Consider the following 17,714-nt stretch of genomic DNA (forward strand, 5'->3'; position numbering starts at 1 on the left):
ATATTTTTAATGCAGATGGTCGGACAGGATTGAACTTTAGAGAAGAGAGAACAGTCTCCAGGGAAAAGATGGTGAGAAATGAAGCTGCATATTTAATCATGTTAATTTTACATGTAATCTCTGTCTCTTCCCACTTTAAAGTTTTTTCTTTGAATATGACCAAGTCAGAGAAATGTCCTATTATCTGCCAGTAATGTATTTATTAACTCTTTATTTACTGCATAAAAACAAAGCTCTCACACGATATTTGCTCGTCATATTTAAGTTGAACTACACCTGTGATCAACGGTGGCCTCTGTTCACTACATGTAGCCGTGTGTGAAGAAGAAGTCAATAAAACAAAGCTATAACAGAGAATAATCAAACACGAAGTTATATCATACGTCACACACAAACCAACAGTGTTCTGCTAACGTGCCGTAAAACTAAAAGTAGAAGCAAAGTAATAATTCTCTGCGTCTATACTGTTACTGTTGACCTTTAATATGACATGAACACATCTTGTTCAGAGGGAGCGTGAAAATAATGACTGATTTTATAACGTGTGTGTGTGTGTGTGTCAGGGAAGGCGACAACAGGTGGAGGTAATCCAAGAAATGTCACGCATCCTATTGCTGGTCTGCTCTGGCGTTGTGTACATTGTGTATTGGTGGCGGTGGTGTTGTGTGGTTCTGTGACAGGTGGAGGATTTCGTGTTGTTGTCCACATTGTGTCTGTGCAGGAGTGCGTTGGACTGTCGGAGTGTAGTCGACTGTTCTGGCTCTATGTTCCAAGGATGTTTTGATTTGTGTGTCTGTATGTGTGCGTCACATTTGTTTCCTCGTGGTGTTTAGTCATTGGACAGTGAGTTATGTGAGCGTGGAGTAAATGGGGATCTCCAGGACACCTGATGGAAACACAGGGTGGAAGGTTACAGCTGCAGTGGAGAAGGCTGGGGGAGGAGCGGGGGAGATCCCTCTTCCCATGCCAATACGGACCCCCCCTCCGCCCTCCGCCCTCCCCTCCTCTTCCTCTGGGTATCCCCTCACACTGACTCACACAGACACTTGTTAGCCTCTCCCAGTCCCAATCACCCGCTGCCTCCAGTCGTCTCAGCACACTTCACGATGACACACTGCACGACCAAGGCTAAGCCGGCGTGTGTGTGCGCGGTCGCCGGCCTCGTCAGGACGCTGAGGAGTCGGCTGAAGTCGCTCAGACGCCTTCTGCTGCTCGCCAGCCACCGGCATCCAACCCAGACGTTTGATGGTGGGCGCCGGGATCAGAACAGGAAAGACAGGGCTGTGAGTAGTCCGGGCTCCTGCGTGAGTCAGACTGTGGTGCTGGAGATGTTTCACCTTGATGTACATTTCTTCTCACATCTTTCAGCTGCTATGTTGATTTCGATATGTTGACGTGCTCAGTAGTGCTGGCCCAAAATTAACTGCCACATATTTTTGATTTTGCTCTATATGAATGGAGTTCTCTGGTACTATGGAATAGCTGCGTGCCTGCAAAGTCCGACAGCGACCAGAGCTTCTCACCTTCTCCCGCCTCCTTGCCTTTGACATGATACCAAACTAACTGCCAGCCATATTCATGAAAGCATTGCAAACTCAAAATAGTGTGACAAACCCTAAACACCAGAGCAGGTGGGTAGGATAAGGTTAGGTTCAGGTGAACGTACAGTATGTAGAGTTGCTGCGTCATGTATATACCGCAAAACTTCTATAGACTCAGAGGTCGACACCCAGCACACGAGAGAAAAACACTCAAACACATCCGTGCTGCTGCTGAGGAAGTTGTTCAAACTTGTTTGTTGAACATTAATTATGTTCAATAAACTAAGTGACCTGTTGAAGTTTGTGTTATTTCAGTGTGAGGGTAGAACTTCAGCTGTCGAGTGCACTTTGTACCAGAGGCACCACGAGGACGACATGTGACCATCGTGGTTTCACTGTTTCTGAAAGAAACTGTTCATCTTCACAACAAACACCAGGTTCTTCAAACGTCTCAACAGATTTGTTGAGCAGTTGAGTGAGCTCCCAGCAGTTTATTCCTGACCTGACTGATGGTCGGCTCACGGTGCAGTTCACACTACTCGACTTGTTGTCATGTGACCGACTGGCATCATGGGGTCACACACCTCACGGTCTCCCTCCAGGAGAATCCCCCAACAAGCATATCTGGTCTTTCTGGGTTTCCCCCTCTTTATACTGCCTTCACCCCGTCCCTCGCTCTGAGTGTCTGAGCAGGCCTCATGATTCACACCTTTTGAAATTGAAAAATAAATATATATTATCTTTGATTACTTTAATATACACAGCGAGAGATAATGAATTGACTATATTTTCAGTATTGGCTCCTTGTGGTGAAAAATGATTTGTGGATTTAACTGTTGGAGCTGCATGTGTGGAGAGTTGTCGTGACTTTCCGGAGACTTAGCTGTCACCAAAGTTTGGATTAATGTCAGTGAAGATTCGGTGGACGAGCTGTTGCGATGAGTTTTTATGTTTCTGGCGTCAAATCTGCAGCGACAAGCTGTTGAACTGGTTTGTACAGGAGTCGTAGAAAAGTACAAGTATTGTCCAGATTTGTGTTTATATTGGTGTGTGTGTGTGTGTGTGTGTGTGTGTGTGGGCAGTGAGGGGTCGGTGGGGTTTCATGTTACCGCTCGTCCTCTCGTTACCCTCCTCCGCTCTAACACTGACGTGTCCTAACATCAGCTCTGAGAATCTTTACCATTAAACACTGAACTGAGGCTGTTTGTATGAACAGAATCTCCCAGCGAGTCGTTGTCGACTGTGACTGTGACATGAACACTTTTATTATTTACTCATATTCTCTCATTGGAGAGCAAAGTGCTTTTCTCCATTCGATTGTAATTTGTAGATGATTTTACTAATTAATTAGCAATAATAATAATTATATATAAAATACTCTGGCTTGTGTTAGTTTCCCCGTTGGACCAAAGGTTTAAAAAAAAAAAAAAAAACGTGTGCAGTGAGTTTACGTTAATTTGATCTGATTGGGGTAATGTGACCGTCTGGGAGGTTTGTTGTTGCAGTATAACAACATCATAGTGATTCACTCCGCTCATGAGACCTCTTTAATTAGATCTGATGAAGGGCTGCTGTGCTGCATCGTCTCCAGATGTGTTGCTCATGGATCTGTGGATACTCGTCGGTGAACATGTCAGGTGGTTTCATATTTTATTATTATTATTACATAGTCAGAGTTTAAAATTTGACAGTGAGAGCGCTGGTCAGAGCCTCATTACATCTCAAATACAAATGTACTCATCGTGCAATGCGGTGAAGAGAAGAGAAAGTTGCTTGATTTGTTTTAACGTGTTTATCTCAATAAAAAAACAGCCTCCGTCAGTGAAGAAGACACAGGCGTCTCATCTCAGGTTGAGCTCCAGGCTTCTTCAGCCCGAGAACCTGAGGAGTGTGACTTTACAATTTAAACGAGGAGATGAGGCCGTGTCTACATTAATGCAGATATCTTTTTAAGGACATTTTACCCTTTGTTTTTTTAATAATATCTCCGAACACAATTTAGTTCTGGTCTCTGAAGCAGGATCCAGGCTCTGTGGATACTTCGGCCTCTAGTGCATCAAGTTTAGATTATTTCTGCCCGTCCGCCGTTAATCCCTCTCTCATTAACTCGATATCTCAGGATGAAGGAATTATTTCAAGATCAAGTTTGTGGTCAAAGGTCAAAGGTCACAGCTGACTTTACTTTCCATGACCATTTTTTTTATTGACGAATCAAAGACTTGGATTGAAAATGACAGTTTGTGTAGCTGTGAAGTGGCAGCTGACGTGGACTCACGGCCTGAATCCTCCACCGGTCACAAGCCACTGGTGGTGGATTCACACCAGACTTTGCTCTTTGCATGTGGGGACATTGTGCTCACTTCCTTGCACGAGGCCGAGGGGGAGACTTCGGAAAGTCAGAGGAAAAGTGAAGCTGAAGCTGTGAGTGTTTGTCATATTACACCATGAAGATGAGATGGAAATAAACAGCGACAATAGCAGGTTAGAAAAGCAGCAAGAGCACAGGTGCAGGGTTTGCAGTTTTGATCCTGTGATTAAGAGGTGCTACATGAGCATCCTGTCGCTGCAGCTCTGATCCTCCATCTGTGTTCTGACTCACACACACACACACACATGCATGCAAAGTCATGCAAACACACACACACACACACATTTCCATGTAAAAGACACATAATTTTAAAATGTCTAAAATTGTGCAGTGTTTCAAACATCTCTTTCCGCATCGCTCGTCTCCGGGTTTGTCTTGTTTATCAGCTGTTTTCGGTTCTCGGCACTGAGCTGCGTTCAGAGGCGTTCGTCTGCGATCATCTCAGTCTGGATGGTGAATCTCATTTACATAAGGTGGCGTGATGTTCCACACCAACATGCTGTTTCAATTGCATGTTGGTGTGCAGGTGTGATGCAGTGTCAAATTTTAAATTCAGTCATTCTGTTTTTTTTTTCCTGTGTGTTATTATTATTTGTTTTTATTAAAAGAGCTCTGGATCCAGTTTCAATAAATATTTTGGGGGAATATTCATATATATATATATATATATATATATATATATATATATATACAGGATATGTAAAGATATCAAATAGGAGAATATAATAATACATTTCAGACACTACTTTTACTCCATTACATTTAACAAACACATATAGTTACTAGTTATATCTCAAAATAAAGTTTAATAAGCTTCTTATCAGCATAACAATCATGTACTGATACAGAAACAGACATGGAATACTCCAAATTAGCTCCAATCTCAATTAGCAACAGTTTTGGAAACCTGTGCACAGATATCAATCTAAAATCTGGTTTATTTTTCTTTCAATTAAACACTGGTAAGACAGCAGCGGGCAGTAAATGTGGGCAGAGAAGGAGAATGATTCGATCCTCTAAAGCCTGTAATGAATTCAATATCCAGTTTATATGTTGTATAAAAATATTAAAGTACTTTCATTTTCTTAGTACATTTACAGATAATATATTTATATATATACTTGAACTTAAGATTTTAAATGCATGACTTTTATTTTGTAACTGAGTAGTTTCAAATTACGGTATTGGTACTTTTACCTAATTAAAGTATCTGAATACTTCATCTACCACTGCACATCTGGCCACACCCCCTCCCACAGCAGTCCACAACCATTTCCCACGAGGAAGAGAGAGAGAGAGAGAGAGAGAGGAGAGGAGAGGAGAGGTGCGAACGGTTCACATCAAGATAGAAAAGAAAGTGAGAAAGTAGGAGGGAACGAGGGAGGAAAGGAGGGAGGGAGGGAAAGATTTCTCTGAGGGAGGGAGAGAGAGAGAGAGAAACAGAGAGAGGAAGAAGTGTCAGGAACGAGCAGAAGCCGGCATCGGTTCCATCCTGTCGCTTCACAGTCGACGCACAGGAGCATGTTAGCGCCACAGAACCTCAGTCGCAGTCGGGACTACAGGCCCCACAATACACTGGGACACCTGGCAGCCAGCACCTGGGAACTACAGGTACGACAAGAGGAGGAGGAGGAGGAGGAGGAGGAGGAGGGGCGGTACAGAGAAAGACAGAAGTAGGACAGAGAGGATGATGGGAAAACAGTGGAAGTGCAGCTTGTACGTGTTCACTTGAATTCATCATTACCTGGAGAAACGAGAACAAGAGGAACACACACACACACACACACACACACACACACACACACACACACAACACACACACACACACACACACACACACACACACACACACACACACACACACACACACAGTATGGTGTCATTAGTCACTCAGCTACAGCGGGATGCAGGTATTGAGGGTGGCTCCATGACAACTGTCTGTATGTGTGTGTCTCTGTGTGTGTGTGTGTGTGTGTGTGTGTGTTGTCATTTCCCACTGTGCGGATGACGAATGTTCGGGAACCCTGCTCAACCTGCTGTGTGATTCAGCCAGATTTAAAGACGCCTGGACCATCGAGGGGGGGGGGGGGGGGGGGGTGTCCACCTTCAAACATGTTGTTAATGATGGACGACGTCTTAATTTCCCTGAATTCCTTCCATTAAAAAGCCCAGAACACCTGCTCCGAGATAAACTGCTATCCATAAAAAAGAAATGTGTCAGTGGACCCCGTCCTGTGTTGTGGCTCGGCAGCTGCAAAGCATTCTGGTCAACTGAGGCTTAGCAGACGCCGTACTCACTTTGCGCGTTGTATCAGTAAGTGGACACGTTCTCCTCGTGTATGAGACACTTCGTTATGACTTGGGCTGTGTTTGGACCTGTTGTCCTGCTACAGAATGAATGTGGGACCCGTCTGACGCCTCCCTGATGGTTCTGGTGATGGATCAGAATCTTAACATCTAAAGTGCCTAAAACCTTTTCACACAGCGGCACAGAGCTTTTAGTGGCACTCTCTTAGCTGTGGGCACCAGACAGTTGTCTACCTCGCCCCTGATTGCTGGAGAAATACTGTCCTTCAGTCTTTGCTTTTTACTCATCAATTATCAGATGACTCTTCCTCATCATGTCTGAAAACAGCGTCACATTCCGCACACATGACCTCGATAGACATTGTGTCATTCGAAAGGTGGCACTTGCACAAAAATGTTCGGGAATCGCTGTTTTCAAAAATCCTCTAAAGCTGTTTTCCGACGTGAACTCGTGGAAATGTCCAGAAAATTGGGTCCGGACTTTGTGTTTGTCCTGTGAAGCAGCAGATCGTCCGACTCGTTCACGACAACATGTGGGGAACATTCAGGCGAGGGGCGGAGCCTGTAGAGCAGCAGGAGGCGGGACATGAAGTGTTGTTGTTTACAGCTCATAAACAACAACACTCAAGTTTATGAAAATGTCTGCAGCAACCGACTCGGACATTTTTGTTCTCGCTTACAGCCCCTCTGGAAAACTTCAGGAAAATGTCTGAGAGCAGCGATAGTTTTATTTTTCTCAACTTGTGTCGTTGCTCAAAAAAAAAAAGAGAAGTTACCGGCTTCTGCAAAACGGCCCCAGAGAAACTTAGAGCTGAAACATTGTGCATTTCAGATGGTGATAGTGATATTTGTGCGTTTGTGTGTTACAGGATGACGTGCACATTAAGGAGATCAGTATCACACACCATGTGAAGGAGGGATCAGAGAAGGCCGACCCTCGGCAGTTCGAGCTCCGCAAAGTCCTGGGACAGGGCTCCTTCGGCAAGGTACGTCTCCGTGTGTGTGTGAGTGAGTTTGTAAGTGTGGGTTTCCTCTCCACTCAGATCTGCGTAATGTGTGTTTGAGAGCCCGTTGCCATGGAGACGGCCCTCCTCACTCTTAATATGGACGTCTTTATGAATGGACCACTGCTCAGAGTGTGTGTTTGTGTTTACGTTAATCTACACAAGAAAATAGAGCTAACCCAAAAAAACTAACACACACACACACACACAAAACTCTCTTTGATACCCGTCTATACTTATATATATTCTATATATATATAACTACGCACATTTCACACACAGATACACACAGATATACACACATGAAGCAAACACATCGTAATGTTGAACTGTGTTTGTGTGTAGGTGTTTCTGGTGAGGAAGATCTCAGGGCCAGACGCCGGTCAGCTGTACGCCATGAAGGTCCTGAAGAAGGCCACACTGAAAGGTACACAGAGCGACGTGAAGATCTCCATTCTTTTCTTTTCTGGTTGTTTTATTTATTTTTGATTCAACTTGAGCTGACTCCGATATTAACTGGTGAGAACATCAAATGTCACTGTGGCCTCACAACACACATCTTAGTTTTTGTCAACGCAACATCTCAGGAACACTTTGAGGCAATTTCTTCAGATTTGGTACAAACGTCTGAATCTGATCCGATTTTGGTGATTGAAGGTGAAAGATCAAGGATGTGGTGACGGGGGGTCATTTTAGTTTTGTCTGCTACTGAATCTACGAAACTTAAATTTAAGAGAGTTAAACAAAGACATCAAACGAGAGATAAAGCCTTACAGGACTCTAGGTTTGGATTCTACATGTTTCTGTGAGTGTATCACAGAATAAAAGGCTGGCAGAGTCTTCGGTGACGGTTCTGTCGGCTGAAACCTTTTATGGATTTGTTTCTCCAGAGTTTCAGGGTGTTTTTTCTCCTGTTTGCTCACTCGTCATCGCCCAAAATGGAATTTCACACCTTAACATGAGACCTAACAGACACAAAGCACTGAAGAGAAGAACTGAACTCCTGAAGTGACGTTTAACTCAACTCATACACCACCTGCTGGTGGGAAAAATACAGCTGTGTGTGTGTGTTTCCTGCTTCTTCCTCTCCTCTCTGGCTTCCTCTTTGTTTCTGTATTTTTCCTCTTTCTACGTTTGTTTCTTCCTTTTCTCTGTCATCTTATTTTCTTCCTTGGAGTTTATTTTCAGCCTCTCAGCCTGTGATTCAGTGTCTCATATGCTGCCATCTGGGAGCCAAAGCAGAAGCCAAATAAGGGAGGATGTTTTGTTTTGGCTTTTCAGTAAGAGCTTTATCTGGTGATTTATGTTTGTGTGTCCGTGTGTGTGTGTGTGTGTGTGTGTGTGTGTGTGTGTGTGTCCAGTGCGTGACCGGGTCAGGACAAAGATGGAGAGGGACATCCTGGTGGAGGTCAACCATCCCTTCATCGTAAAACTGCACTACGGTGAGTCAGACCTGCCTGATGAGTCACCAGCTCCCCACCAGCCAATCGGAGCTCATCGCTGCTCTGTTTCGCAAGCAACAGACCTGGCAGAGGAACCGTTCAATAAACAGGGATCTTCTCAGATCTCATATAAATTCACCGTCTTCCTCTTCCCTCCCTTTAGCATTTCAGACGGAGGGGAAGCTCTACTTGATCCTGGATTTTCTCAGAGGGGGAGATCTCTTCACTCGTCTCTCTAAGGAGGTAAAACCCGACACAGTTCAGAACGGAGACGCTTAGTTCCTGTGTCTGTGTCATGTGGGATTCGCCACTGGCCCGCCCCCTTAGCAGGCTAACGATTGTGAGTCTGTGACTGTGATGCAGACTGTGATTCTTCTGATCCATAGTCACCAACGTAAACACTGGACCATTTGTTCCTGTTTCGTTAGTTTCCTTACTGTCAGAGCAGCAAACACCTCTCCTCTCTCTGAGGGTCCTGACCTGGTTTCACTGACATTCAAAGAGGCTTATAAGTGAATTCAAAGTTAAAGATAATTGGAAACCACTTTTAACACTGACGCAGCTTGTGTGTGTGTGTGTGTGTGTGTGTGTGTGTGTGTTACAGGTTATGTTCACAGAGGAGGATGTAAAGTTCTACTTGGCTGAACTTGCTCTGGCACTCGATCACCTTCACGGCCTCGGCATCATTTACAGAGACCTCAAACCTGAGAAGTAGGCACACACACATACACACACACACAGACACACACACACACACACACACACACACTGTGTGTACTCTGTTTCCCCGCAGATATTTCCTTCAGAATACAAAAAGTATTTGTGTTGTTTCAGCATCCTGCTCGACGAGGAAGGACACATCAAGCTGACTGGTGCGTAATATTACACCTATTTCTGTGTGTGTGTGTTTACTCAGTATTTTTTACTGCTGCCTCAAGCTGCCGTAAATTACGATAACGTATATCTCGCTGATTTCTGTGTGTGTTCAGACTTTGGCCTCAGCAAGGAGTCAATCGACCACGAGAACAAAGCCTACTCCTTCTGTGGGACGGTGGAGTACATGGCTCCTGAGGTGGTGAACAGGCGAGGACACACGCACAGCGCGGACTGGTGGTCATACGGTGTGCTCATGGTGAGAAGACGCTGCGGGGAGGGAACGGTGTCATGATGCTGACTGTGATTTTTGTAATAAAGCAAGTGATTACAGTCAAGGAGGATCAAGCCGATGTCTCCAAATACCTTGTTTTATTAACTTTGCTGTCACGTAAATTCTAATAAAAAACAGCAAATCCTCAAAATCTCAAATCTGTAGCAACTAGATTTCAAACACAGGCTTAACATTAGCTTTGGCTCCTGCTATACCAGCCTGTAAGTATTATTTCCCTAATAATTATTAAACAACAATCAAACTCAGAATATTCCAGTATTTTGCATCTTCTTTCTTCAGTATTATTTCCATTATTAACTCTCTTATAAAAGAAACAAGCAAAAGATGTGAATAGAAACAGTGACGGTCAATCAATCATCAAAAGAGTTTCAGGAATCCCTCTGAAATGCGATTGGACCAAAGGTTCAAACCATGAAGACATTTTGTACGTTGTTGCTGCTGAGCAGAGAAACATCACTTATATTTTTGACACTGTTAAAGTTCACACTTGCTTCTTTCATCACATCTTCATCTCACCTGTGTGAGGAGAACGTTTTTCATGCCGGTGACGTGTGATTCAAATATCAACAGTTTGACTTATGCAGAAAGTTGTTGAGGTGATTGTTTGTTCAGGTTCTCGAGTTATTATCCTAATGAAGGTTAACATTACACACTTTATAACCTGTGTTGTTGTGTCAGCTCAATATATATATATATATATAGTATATTTAGATATTCATTTAGATATTTATGCCTAATGTCCATCTTTGGACCCACGTGGCAGTGACACATCAGCATTCAATGAATTTATCAACAAAATGAAATTCTTTGTCTTTATCTCTTTTGCTCCATTTTAAAAGTCTCTGTCATATTTATAGTTTGTTCGTCGTCTGTCTTTGCAGCAGGAGCGTTACAGAATTATAAACCTCTGACCGCTGGTGTTGTTTTTCTTTTAGTTTGAGATGCTGACGGGAACGCTGCCGTTTCAAGGCAAAGACCGGAAAGAGACGATGACCATGATCCTCAAGTAAGACACTTTACACCGTCTGTAAACTCCTCTCCAATCACCACCTAACAGCTTTCATTACAGCGCAGTGCACATCTGAGAGGAGGCAGGCACAGACAGTATCAGAGACAGAGAGAGACGACGTGAGACTTCCCTCCTTCCTCCTCCCTCTGCAGAGTCAGCCCGGGGGGAATTGAAGGATTTATTATAGAGGAGATAAAGTGCAGCACTCAGGAGGAAGAGGAGGAGGCCAGGGGCAGAGCAGAGGAGGGTTAAGAGAAATGGACAAGTCTCAAGTATTCTGATAGCAGTTTAAAACGCTGAGGGAGGAGACGGAGGAAGATGAGGAGGGAGGAAAAGCTAAGAAAGAAAAAATAACAAATCACAGGAAGTATTAACCCCTCCTGTTTCCTGTCTCTCACCCCGAGTTTCTGTCGGTGAAAAAACGACTGAGTGTTTCCTGTGTGTGTGACACATTATCGTCTAGTCTGGATATGCAATATGGACATTTGATGACAGTTGCAGTTCACAGCAGTTCTTCTGTGTCTTTAATAATAAAAGTCTTCTCTTCTTCTCCTCTTCTTCTCTTACAGGGCAAAGTTGGGGATGCCACAGTTTCTGAGCTCAGAAGCTCAGAGTCTCCTCAGGAACCTTTTCAAACGCAACCCGGCCAACAGATTAGGTAAAAGCGTCCATTTGGTCTGTGATGTAATCGATAGAGTCGCCCCACATCTGAACAGATTTAGAGTATGAGTCAAATGCAGAGGAGGAAGTCGATTTCCATCCTCTCCATTTTCTCTCAGAATAACCCTTTCATCTAAAGCCTGCTGCGTCTCATTGGTCAGTTTGTTCCGCTGCCCCTTTACCTGATCTACGTGTCACAAGTAGCTGCGGCCGAATCAGACTTTCTCCCAGAACTTCTCCTCGCGGTTTCTCATTAAGAGGATAATATTATTTTGAGGCATTAACTAAATTATGGGAGTTAACAGGTTGATGTGCTGTTGAAAATATTTCCCGACAAATCTATTGTTCCCTCCTGTTAGTTAAAAATCTGAATATTTAGTCAGAGCTCGTTAGTCCTGATTAAATGATGATGTGGCTAATCAGCACCTTTGAGTCACCCTGCCCCCTACTGGTGTGTGCTGTACTGCACTGTCCTGACAAAACTCATGATGATGATGACGATGAAGATGATGATGATGATGATGATGGAGGTTATGTGTGTCTTTGTGTTCCAGGAGCTGGACCAGATGGAGTGGAGGAGATCAAGAGGCATCACTTCTTCAACACCATCGACTGGAACGTCAGTGTTAAAATAAAACATTTGCATTTTCTTTTCATCAGTTTGTCTCGACATGTGTTTTTTTCTCGCTCCCGCCTGAGTTTCCCAACATCTTCCTCTCGCCTCAGAAACTGTTCCGCAGAGAGATCCCCCCTCCTTTCAAACCGGCTGCAGGACGACCTGATGACACGTTCTATTTCGATCCAGAGTTCACAGCTAAAACACCCAGAGGTACAGACTGTCACTCCACCTCACCTCCTCCTCCTCTTCATCGCCACGCTCTGCTGAGCCGAACTACGTCCACGGCAGAGTCTGATCATTGAGCGACGAGGATAAACAGCTGTTTGTGTGTCTGTCTCAGATTCTCCGGGTGTTCCTCCCAGTGCCAACGCCCATCAGCTGTTCAGAGGATTCAGTTTTGTGGCTATAACAGAGGAGGAAACACAACCACTACCTAATGCTATAGTTCAGGTAAAAACACACACTGACACTGTGTTTCATGTGTCATCTTCCAAACAAACAATCAAATGAAATCTTGGTCCCAGTAAAAACATTTTCTTACTCCAGAGTTACAAAGAACCAAATTAAAATCCTCCAGATCAATGAGTCAGTGGACGCACTCTGACTTGATGTCCAACCTGCTCAGGTTTGTTTTCCTTCGTTACTTGTATGTAACTCTGTCTTTTCATGTAGCAGCTGCACAGAAGTACGTCCCAGTTCTCAGACACCTACGAGATCAAGGAGGACATCGGGGTCGGCTCGTACTCCATCTGCAAACGCAGCGTTCACAAAGGAACCGGCATGGAGTACGCCGTCAAGGTAAAACACAACCGTGTGCAGCGTGGTGTCTCGTGTCTCGCTCTCCAGCGCCGTAAAAAACACTGTCCGTTCCCGTTTCAGATCATCAACAAGGTCAAGAGAGACCCGACGGAGGAGGTGGAGATCCTGCTGAGATACGGACAACACCCCAACATCATCACCCTGAAGGACGTGAGTCACGCTGAACATGACATTGAGCTTTAAAGAAACAGTGGTCCACTTTAACATTGATTTCCCTTTGATCAGTTTATTCATTAATAGTTTCAGCCGTCGTCTTTCTTTCCCTCGAACTGAGGAAAATAAAAGAGCTGATAACTGTTTTTTATTCTGACTCTCTGATGATCTGGATCCATCATTATTATTCTTGTTACATCAGAATATGTTTGGAACAAACCCACAGAACATTTCAGTGACCGAGCTGCTGTGACTCGTGTGTTTCCGTGTGGCAGGTGTATGACGACGGCCGCTCCGTGTTTCTGGTGACGGAGCTGATGAAAGGAGGCGAGCTGCTGGATAAAATCCTCCGACAGAAGTTTTTCTCTGAGAGAGAAGCCAGCGCTGTTCTCTACACCATCACCAAGACGCTGGAGTACCTGCACGTGCAGGGGGTACGACTCTCGTTCCTGGTTTACGGCGTGTTCAAAGAAAAGTAAAACAAAGGGATGAAGGGAAAAGTATAAACGAAATAAACTTTAAAGCCTCGTCCTCCTGTGTGTGCAGGTGGTGCACAGAGACCTGAAGCCCAGTAACATCCTGTACGTGGACGAGAGCGGGAACGCCGAGTCCATCAGGATCTGCGACTTCGGTTTCGCCAAACAGCTGAGAGCGGAGAACGGCCTGCTCATGACGCCGTGTTACACCGCCAACTTCGTCGCACCAGAGGTAAGTCGCTGTGTCCACAGATACACACAGACGTGTTTCAGTAAAGAGAGAAAAGAGGAATTATATTGACACTCTGCTGTGTTTCTGTCTTTGTTGCAGGTGCTGAAGAAGCAGGGTTACGATGCCGCCTGTGACATCTGGAGTCTCGGAGTCCTGCTCTACACGATGTTAACAGGGTTTGTGTTTAACAGTTTACTGATTCATATGCATCCGACAAAGAATCACTACATCCGCATTCGTCCGTCTGTAATCGTTTCATTCCCGGAGCATGACTCAGAATGTTTTGTTAATCAGGAAGTGAAGTGGCACCTTCGGATATTTTGGGTTTGCCCAGGATGAAATATCGTCTCCTGATGAGTCTTGTTTAGGTTCAGTAGAAATCTGGGTCTCAAAGATGTGAAAACCATCTCGATTCTCCTCCGTCTGTCTCCAGCTTCACCCCGTTTGCTAACGGTCCGGAGGACACGCCGGAGGAGATCCTGGCTCGTATCGGCAGCGGAAAGTTCTCACTCAGTGGAGGATACTGGACGTCTGTGTCTTCTGAGGCTAAGGTGGGGACGCTGACACCCTCCCCCATGCTGGACTGCACAATCAGACAGAGACACAATAGAAAAGGACAGAATGTCTCCTGAGCTGCAGATACTGAGACTGAAGTTACAGCTCAAGAGTCAGTGAATCAAGTGTGAAGGGTTTAGATGTTTAAAGATAAACTTCAGATTTAATTCAAATGCTTGTGATTGTACAGAGTTGCAGTGATTTTCTCGCTGCCTCATCTTTACTCTGCAGTCACGGACTGTAACCGCTCTGTGACCTCTGACCCCTCAGGATCTGGTGTCTAAGATGCTGCACGTGGACCCTCACCAGCGGCTGACGGCAGGTCAAGTCCTCAGACACCCCTGGGTGACGCACAGAGACCAGCTGCCTAAGTACACCCTCAACAGGCAGGACGCACCGCACCTCGTCAAGGTGAGGCTCAGGTTCCCTCTTTCATTCCCCCTCGTCACCCTGAACGTCTGATGAGTGGGTTTCATCTCCTGCGAGAAGAACGGACTGAGAGTCGCAGCGTTTATCTCCCACATTCAGAGAGGAAATAATCTAGCGTTAAAGGATGACTAATGGCCGTCTCTCTGTCTCCTCCCTCCAGGGGGCGATGGCCGCCACCTACTCGGCCCTCAACAGGAACGTCCCTCCGATACTGGAGCCGGTGGGCTGTTCCACTCTGGCGCAGCGGAGGGGCTTGAAGAAGATCACCTCCACCGCTCTGTGACCTTTATCCCCCCCCCCCCCCACCTCCTCCCATCAACTCTGACCTCAATCTGACCTCTGCCGGACCCCCCCTCCCCCCTCCCACCTCCACCACCGCCGCCGCCCCTCCCCCTCCCTCCTGTCCGGCGGTGCAGACTACTGATGGACCAGGGAACCGCTGACGCCAAATAGGAACCCTCCCCCTCCTCCCCCTCCTCTTCCTGTCCTGCACCTTAACGGACTCTCCTGATTGGATCATCTGCTGTCTCACTGTAGAGTCCCGGCTTCGCCCATCGACAGCCGGACCGGGCTGCGACGACAAACCTGACGACTCTTTCCCCGCCGCCGAGGCCCAGTCCTCCGGCGGCGTTTTTTGCTTTGGACAATCACAGCTGCCTCGTGAACCGCGAGACGCGTCAGGACGAGGAGAGTACTGTATTTATTACTTCCAGACTAGTGGGGATCCGAACATAGGAACATGGTAATCTAATGTATGCATTTAAAGGTCATCGTTATTAAACTGGCGTCCCGGTCGTGCGTAGCTGTAGATTTACACCTCAAGTCGCCTCTGAGATGACGGCGTCTGCAGAGAAGGACTGAGGGTGTGAATGAGGGCGGGAGGCCGCCGAGCTTCGATGCATCGCTGTTTGAGTTTTAAATTTACATAATATTCTCAAAAAATCCAGATTGGGAGAGACGACGTGTGAGCGTTGATGTTTCTGGGATAAAGAAAAGTCTCAGGAGCAGGATTTTATTTGGAAGATGAATTTGAGTTTGTCTCCGACTGCGAGTCTCCAGAACAAAATCTGAGCCTTCAGCCTGAGTCAGAAACTTTAAATCAAACTTCGATCTGACGTGAACATCGGCCGACTCGTGCACATCTCTTCAATAGTTACGGTCGGAGTCAGTGTGAAGGACGGAAAAAAGTTTCAGCGTCATTAAAACAAGTCAAAGCACAAAATGAGCAGGAACGAGCAGATTGGGCCTTTTTCACTTTAAAGCTACACAAGGAGCAAATATATTCTTGGACACCCCCTGGTGGCCACATTTTAAAATTGTATGCACTCTGTTAAGATTATAAAAAGGAACGACAGTAAAAGACGACAAAGACAATATTCACTTCCTGTGTCGACACCCGCTGGAATCAATTCAGAATCTTAAGTGTCATGATGATAAATCTCGTCGCTCGTGCAGATTTAACTCTTCAGTAAATTTGATTTCAAAGACTTGGGTGAGTTAGTTTCCCCCCCCCCCCCCCCCCTCACAAAACGAACAGCAGTATTTCATCATTTAGTTTGAGACCCATTTAACTTCCTGCTTCCTCAACCAATGGCTGGAGCGAGAACACTTGAACACGGACGACCTTCTGCACGAGCCGCCTGATCATCTCTGTTCTGTGCAGCCGACAGGGAACGGAACTGTAAATACAAACTTGTCGCGTAACTCAGGTTTCTATGAATCAAGACGATGCATTTTTATATATCGCAGAGCACAGACGTGGGGGATGGGAGAGAGACTTTTATCAGAGACGCTGGAGAATCAGAAGAAGAATTAAATTCCAAAACTCGATCGACGCATTTTGTCTTTATGGACGTCTTGAATCGCTTCATCCTCAGACGCCTTGTTTTGGAATCTGACTCATGCTCAGTGATGAAGATGATGATGAGGTGTCATGACTGGGATGGACAGAATCATGTGTCAGCTGAACCCTTTAAAAACTCACCTGTGTAGCAGAAACAATAATTCAGGCTTCAGATCCTCACAGAAACATGTTTAAAGGCTTCGTTCACACAAACTACTGAAAACCTCCACAACGCCTGAAGGTTAGTTTGACATCATGGGAAATCTTTTCTTTTTTTAAGATGAGAGGAAGACGAAGAAAGGCTCAAACATCAGATTTGATCATGTCAGATAAGGAAAACTTTCACACCAAGCTGTTTCCAAAAGTTAAGAATGTTTTACAGTAGTTTGGGTGAACTGGTCCTTTAAGTTGAACTTGTAGGAAAACACTCTGATCAGGTCGTCAGGTCTCTTCGGTGGATCTCATCAGCGTGAAAGAATCTCGAGGAGTCGTGAACTGTGTCGGACTGAAGACGGCGAGCACTTAAAAAGAAAAGCGTGCGTTCAGGGGACTGATCAGAAACTGCTTCTTCCTCCGCTCGAGTCAGCATCAAGGGATAAAACCTGTGGTTTGATTTTATTTTCTACATCATATGAAATATATAAATGTTGGTCTTTGCCTCGTCTATCGATGTGCAGCTCTGGGATAAAGGAATGTAAAAGGAATGATTTTTTTCTTTCTCTGTAAACGGGAACAGCTTCTCTCTTCTTCTGTTTTCTGCTTCTGTCAGAGACGTTCGGCCCTGCTGCCAAGCCAGCGCTCTGTTTTTGTACCTGCAGCGAGAGTTGGACTTTCTATTAAAAGCAATAAAAAGAATAATCAGCAGAGGACGCACACTGACTCTCATTGATCACCTCAGTTTACAGGAGCTTTGTTAGAAACAAGTTCATCTGGAGGTTTAAATAATACATAATCAATACTTTATCAAAGTTTATTCTATATCACAGATAAGTGCTTGTCATGATTTACACACTTCATTGTGTTGTAGATGTTTGCTTTAATTATTCGTCTAGAACCTGATTCCACCTGCGGTGGATTGAAGTGATTGGA

At 45.1% G+C, this 17,714-nt stretch overlaps 1 protein-coding gene across 6 annotated transcripts in view; it reads left to right on the plus strand.

Annotated features, from left to right (window-relative positions):
- The window catches only part of rps6ka3b (ribosomal protein S6 kinase, polypeptide 3b), a 37,038-nt gene extending 19,549 nt beyond the window's left edge, over window positions 1-17,489 (plus strand). For 3 of the 6 annotated variants that reach the window (XM_069512388.1, XM_069512385.1, XM_069512390.1), the window contains 20 exons: window positions 7,086-7,202; window positions 7,566-7,647; window positions 8,582-8,662; window positions 8,826-8,905; window positions 9,267-9,373; window positions 9,497-9,534; window positions 9,652-9,794; window positions 10,766-10,836; window positions 11,409-11,497; window positions 12,054-12,118; window positions 12,226-12,328; window positions 12,459-12,568; window positions 12,791-12,916; window positions 12,998-13,087; window positions 13,366-13,524; window positions 13,637-13,798; window positions 13,898-13,974; window positions 14,232-14,349; window positions 14,624-14,764; window positions 14,943-17,489. In XM_069512388.1, the coding sequence (XP_069368489.1) occupies window positions 7,086-7,202; window positions 7,566-7,647; window positions 8,582-8,662; window positions 8,826-8,905; window positions 9,267-9,373; window positions 9,497-9,534; window positions 9,652-9,794; window positions 10,766-10,836; window positions 11,409-11,497; window positions 12,054-12,118; window positions 12,226-12,328; window positions 12,459-12,568; window positions 12,791-12,916; window positions 12,998-13,087; window positions 13,366-13,524; window positions 13,637-13,798; window positions 13,898-13,974; window positions 14,232-14,349; window positions 14,624-14,764; window positions 14,943-15,065 (2,082 nt within the window). In that variant the 3' untranslated portion in view covers window positions 15,066-17,489. Of the gene's footprint in view, window positions 1-1,075; window positions 1,284-7,085; window positions 7,203-7,565; window positions 7,648-8,581; window positions 8,663-8,825; window positions 8,906-9,266; window positions 9,374-9,496; window positions 9,535-9,651; window positions 9,795-10,765; window positions 10,837-11,408; window positions 11,498-12,053; window positions 12,119-12,225; window positions 12,329-12,458; window positions 12,569-12,790; window positions 12,917-12,997; window positions 13,088-13,365; window positions 13,525-13,636; window positions 13,799-13,897; window positions 13,975-14,231; window positions 14,350-14,623; window positions 14,765-14,942 lie in introns of those variants that run through there. The other 3 variants (XM_069512389.1, XM_069512386.1, XM_069512387.1) reach the window with 2 other exon arrangements.
- The last annotated feature ends 225 nt before the right edge of the window (window positions 17,490-17,714 follow it).

This window comes from Paralichthys olivaceus, chromosome 17 (assembly GCF_024713975.1).
Source record: "Paralichthys olivaceus isolate ysfri-2021 chromosome 17, ASM2471397v2, whole genome shotgun sequence".
NCBI lineage: Eukaryota > Metazoa > Chordata > Actinopteri > Pleuronectiformes > Paralichthyidae > Paralichthys > Paralichthys olivaceus.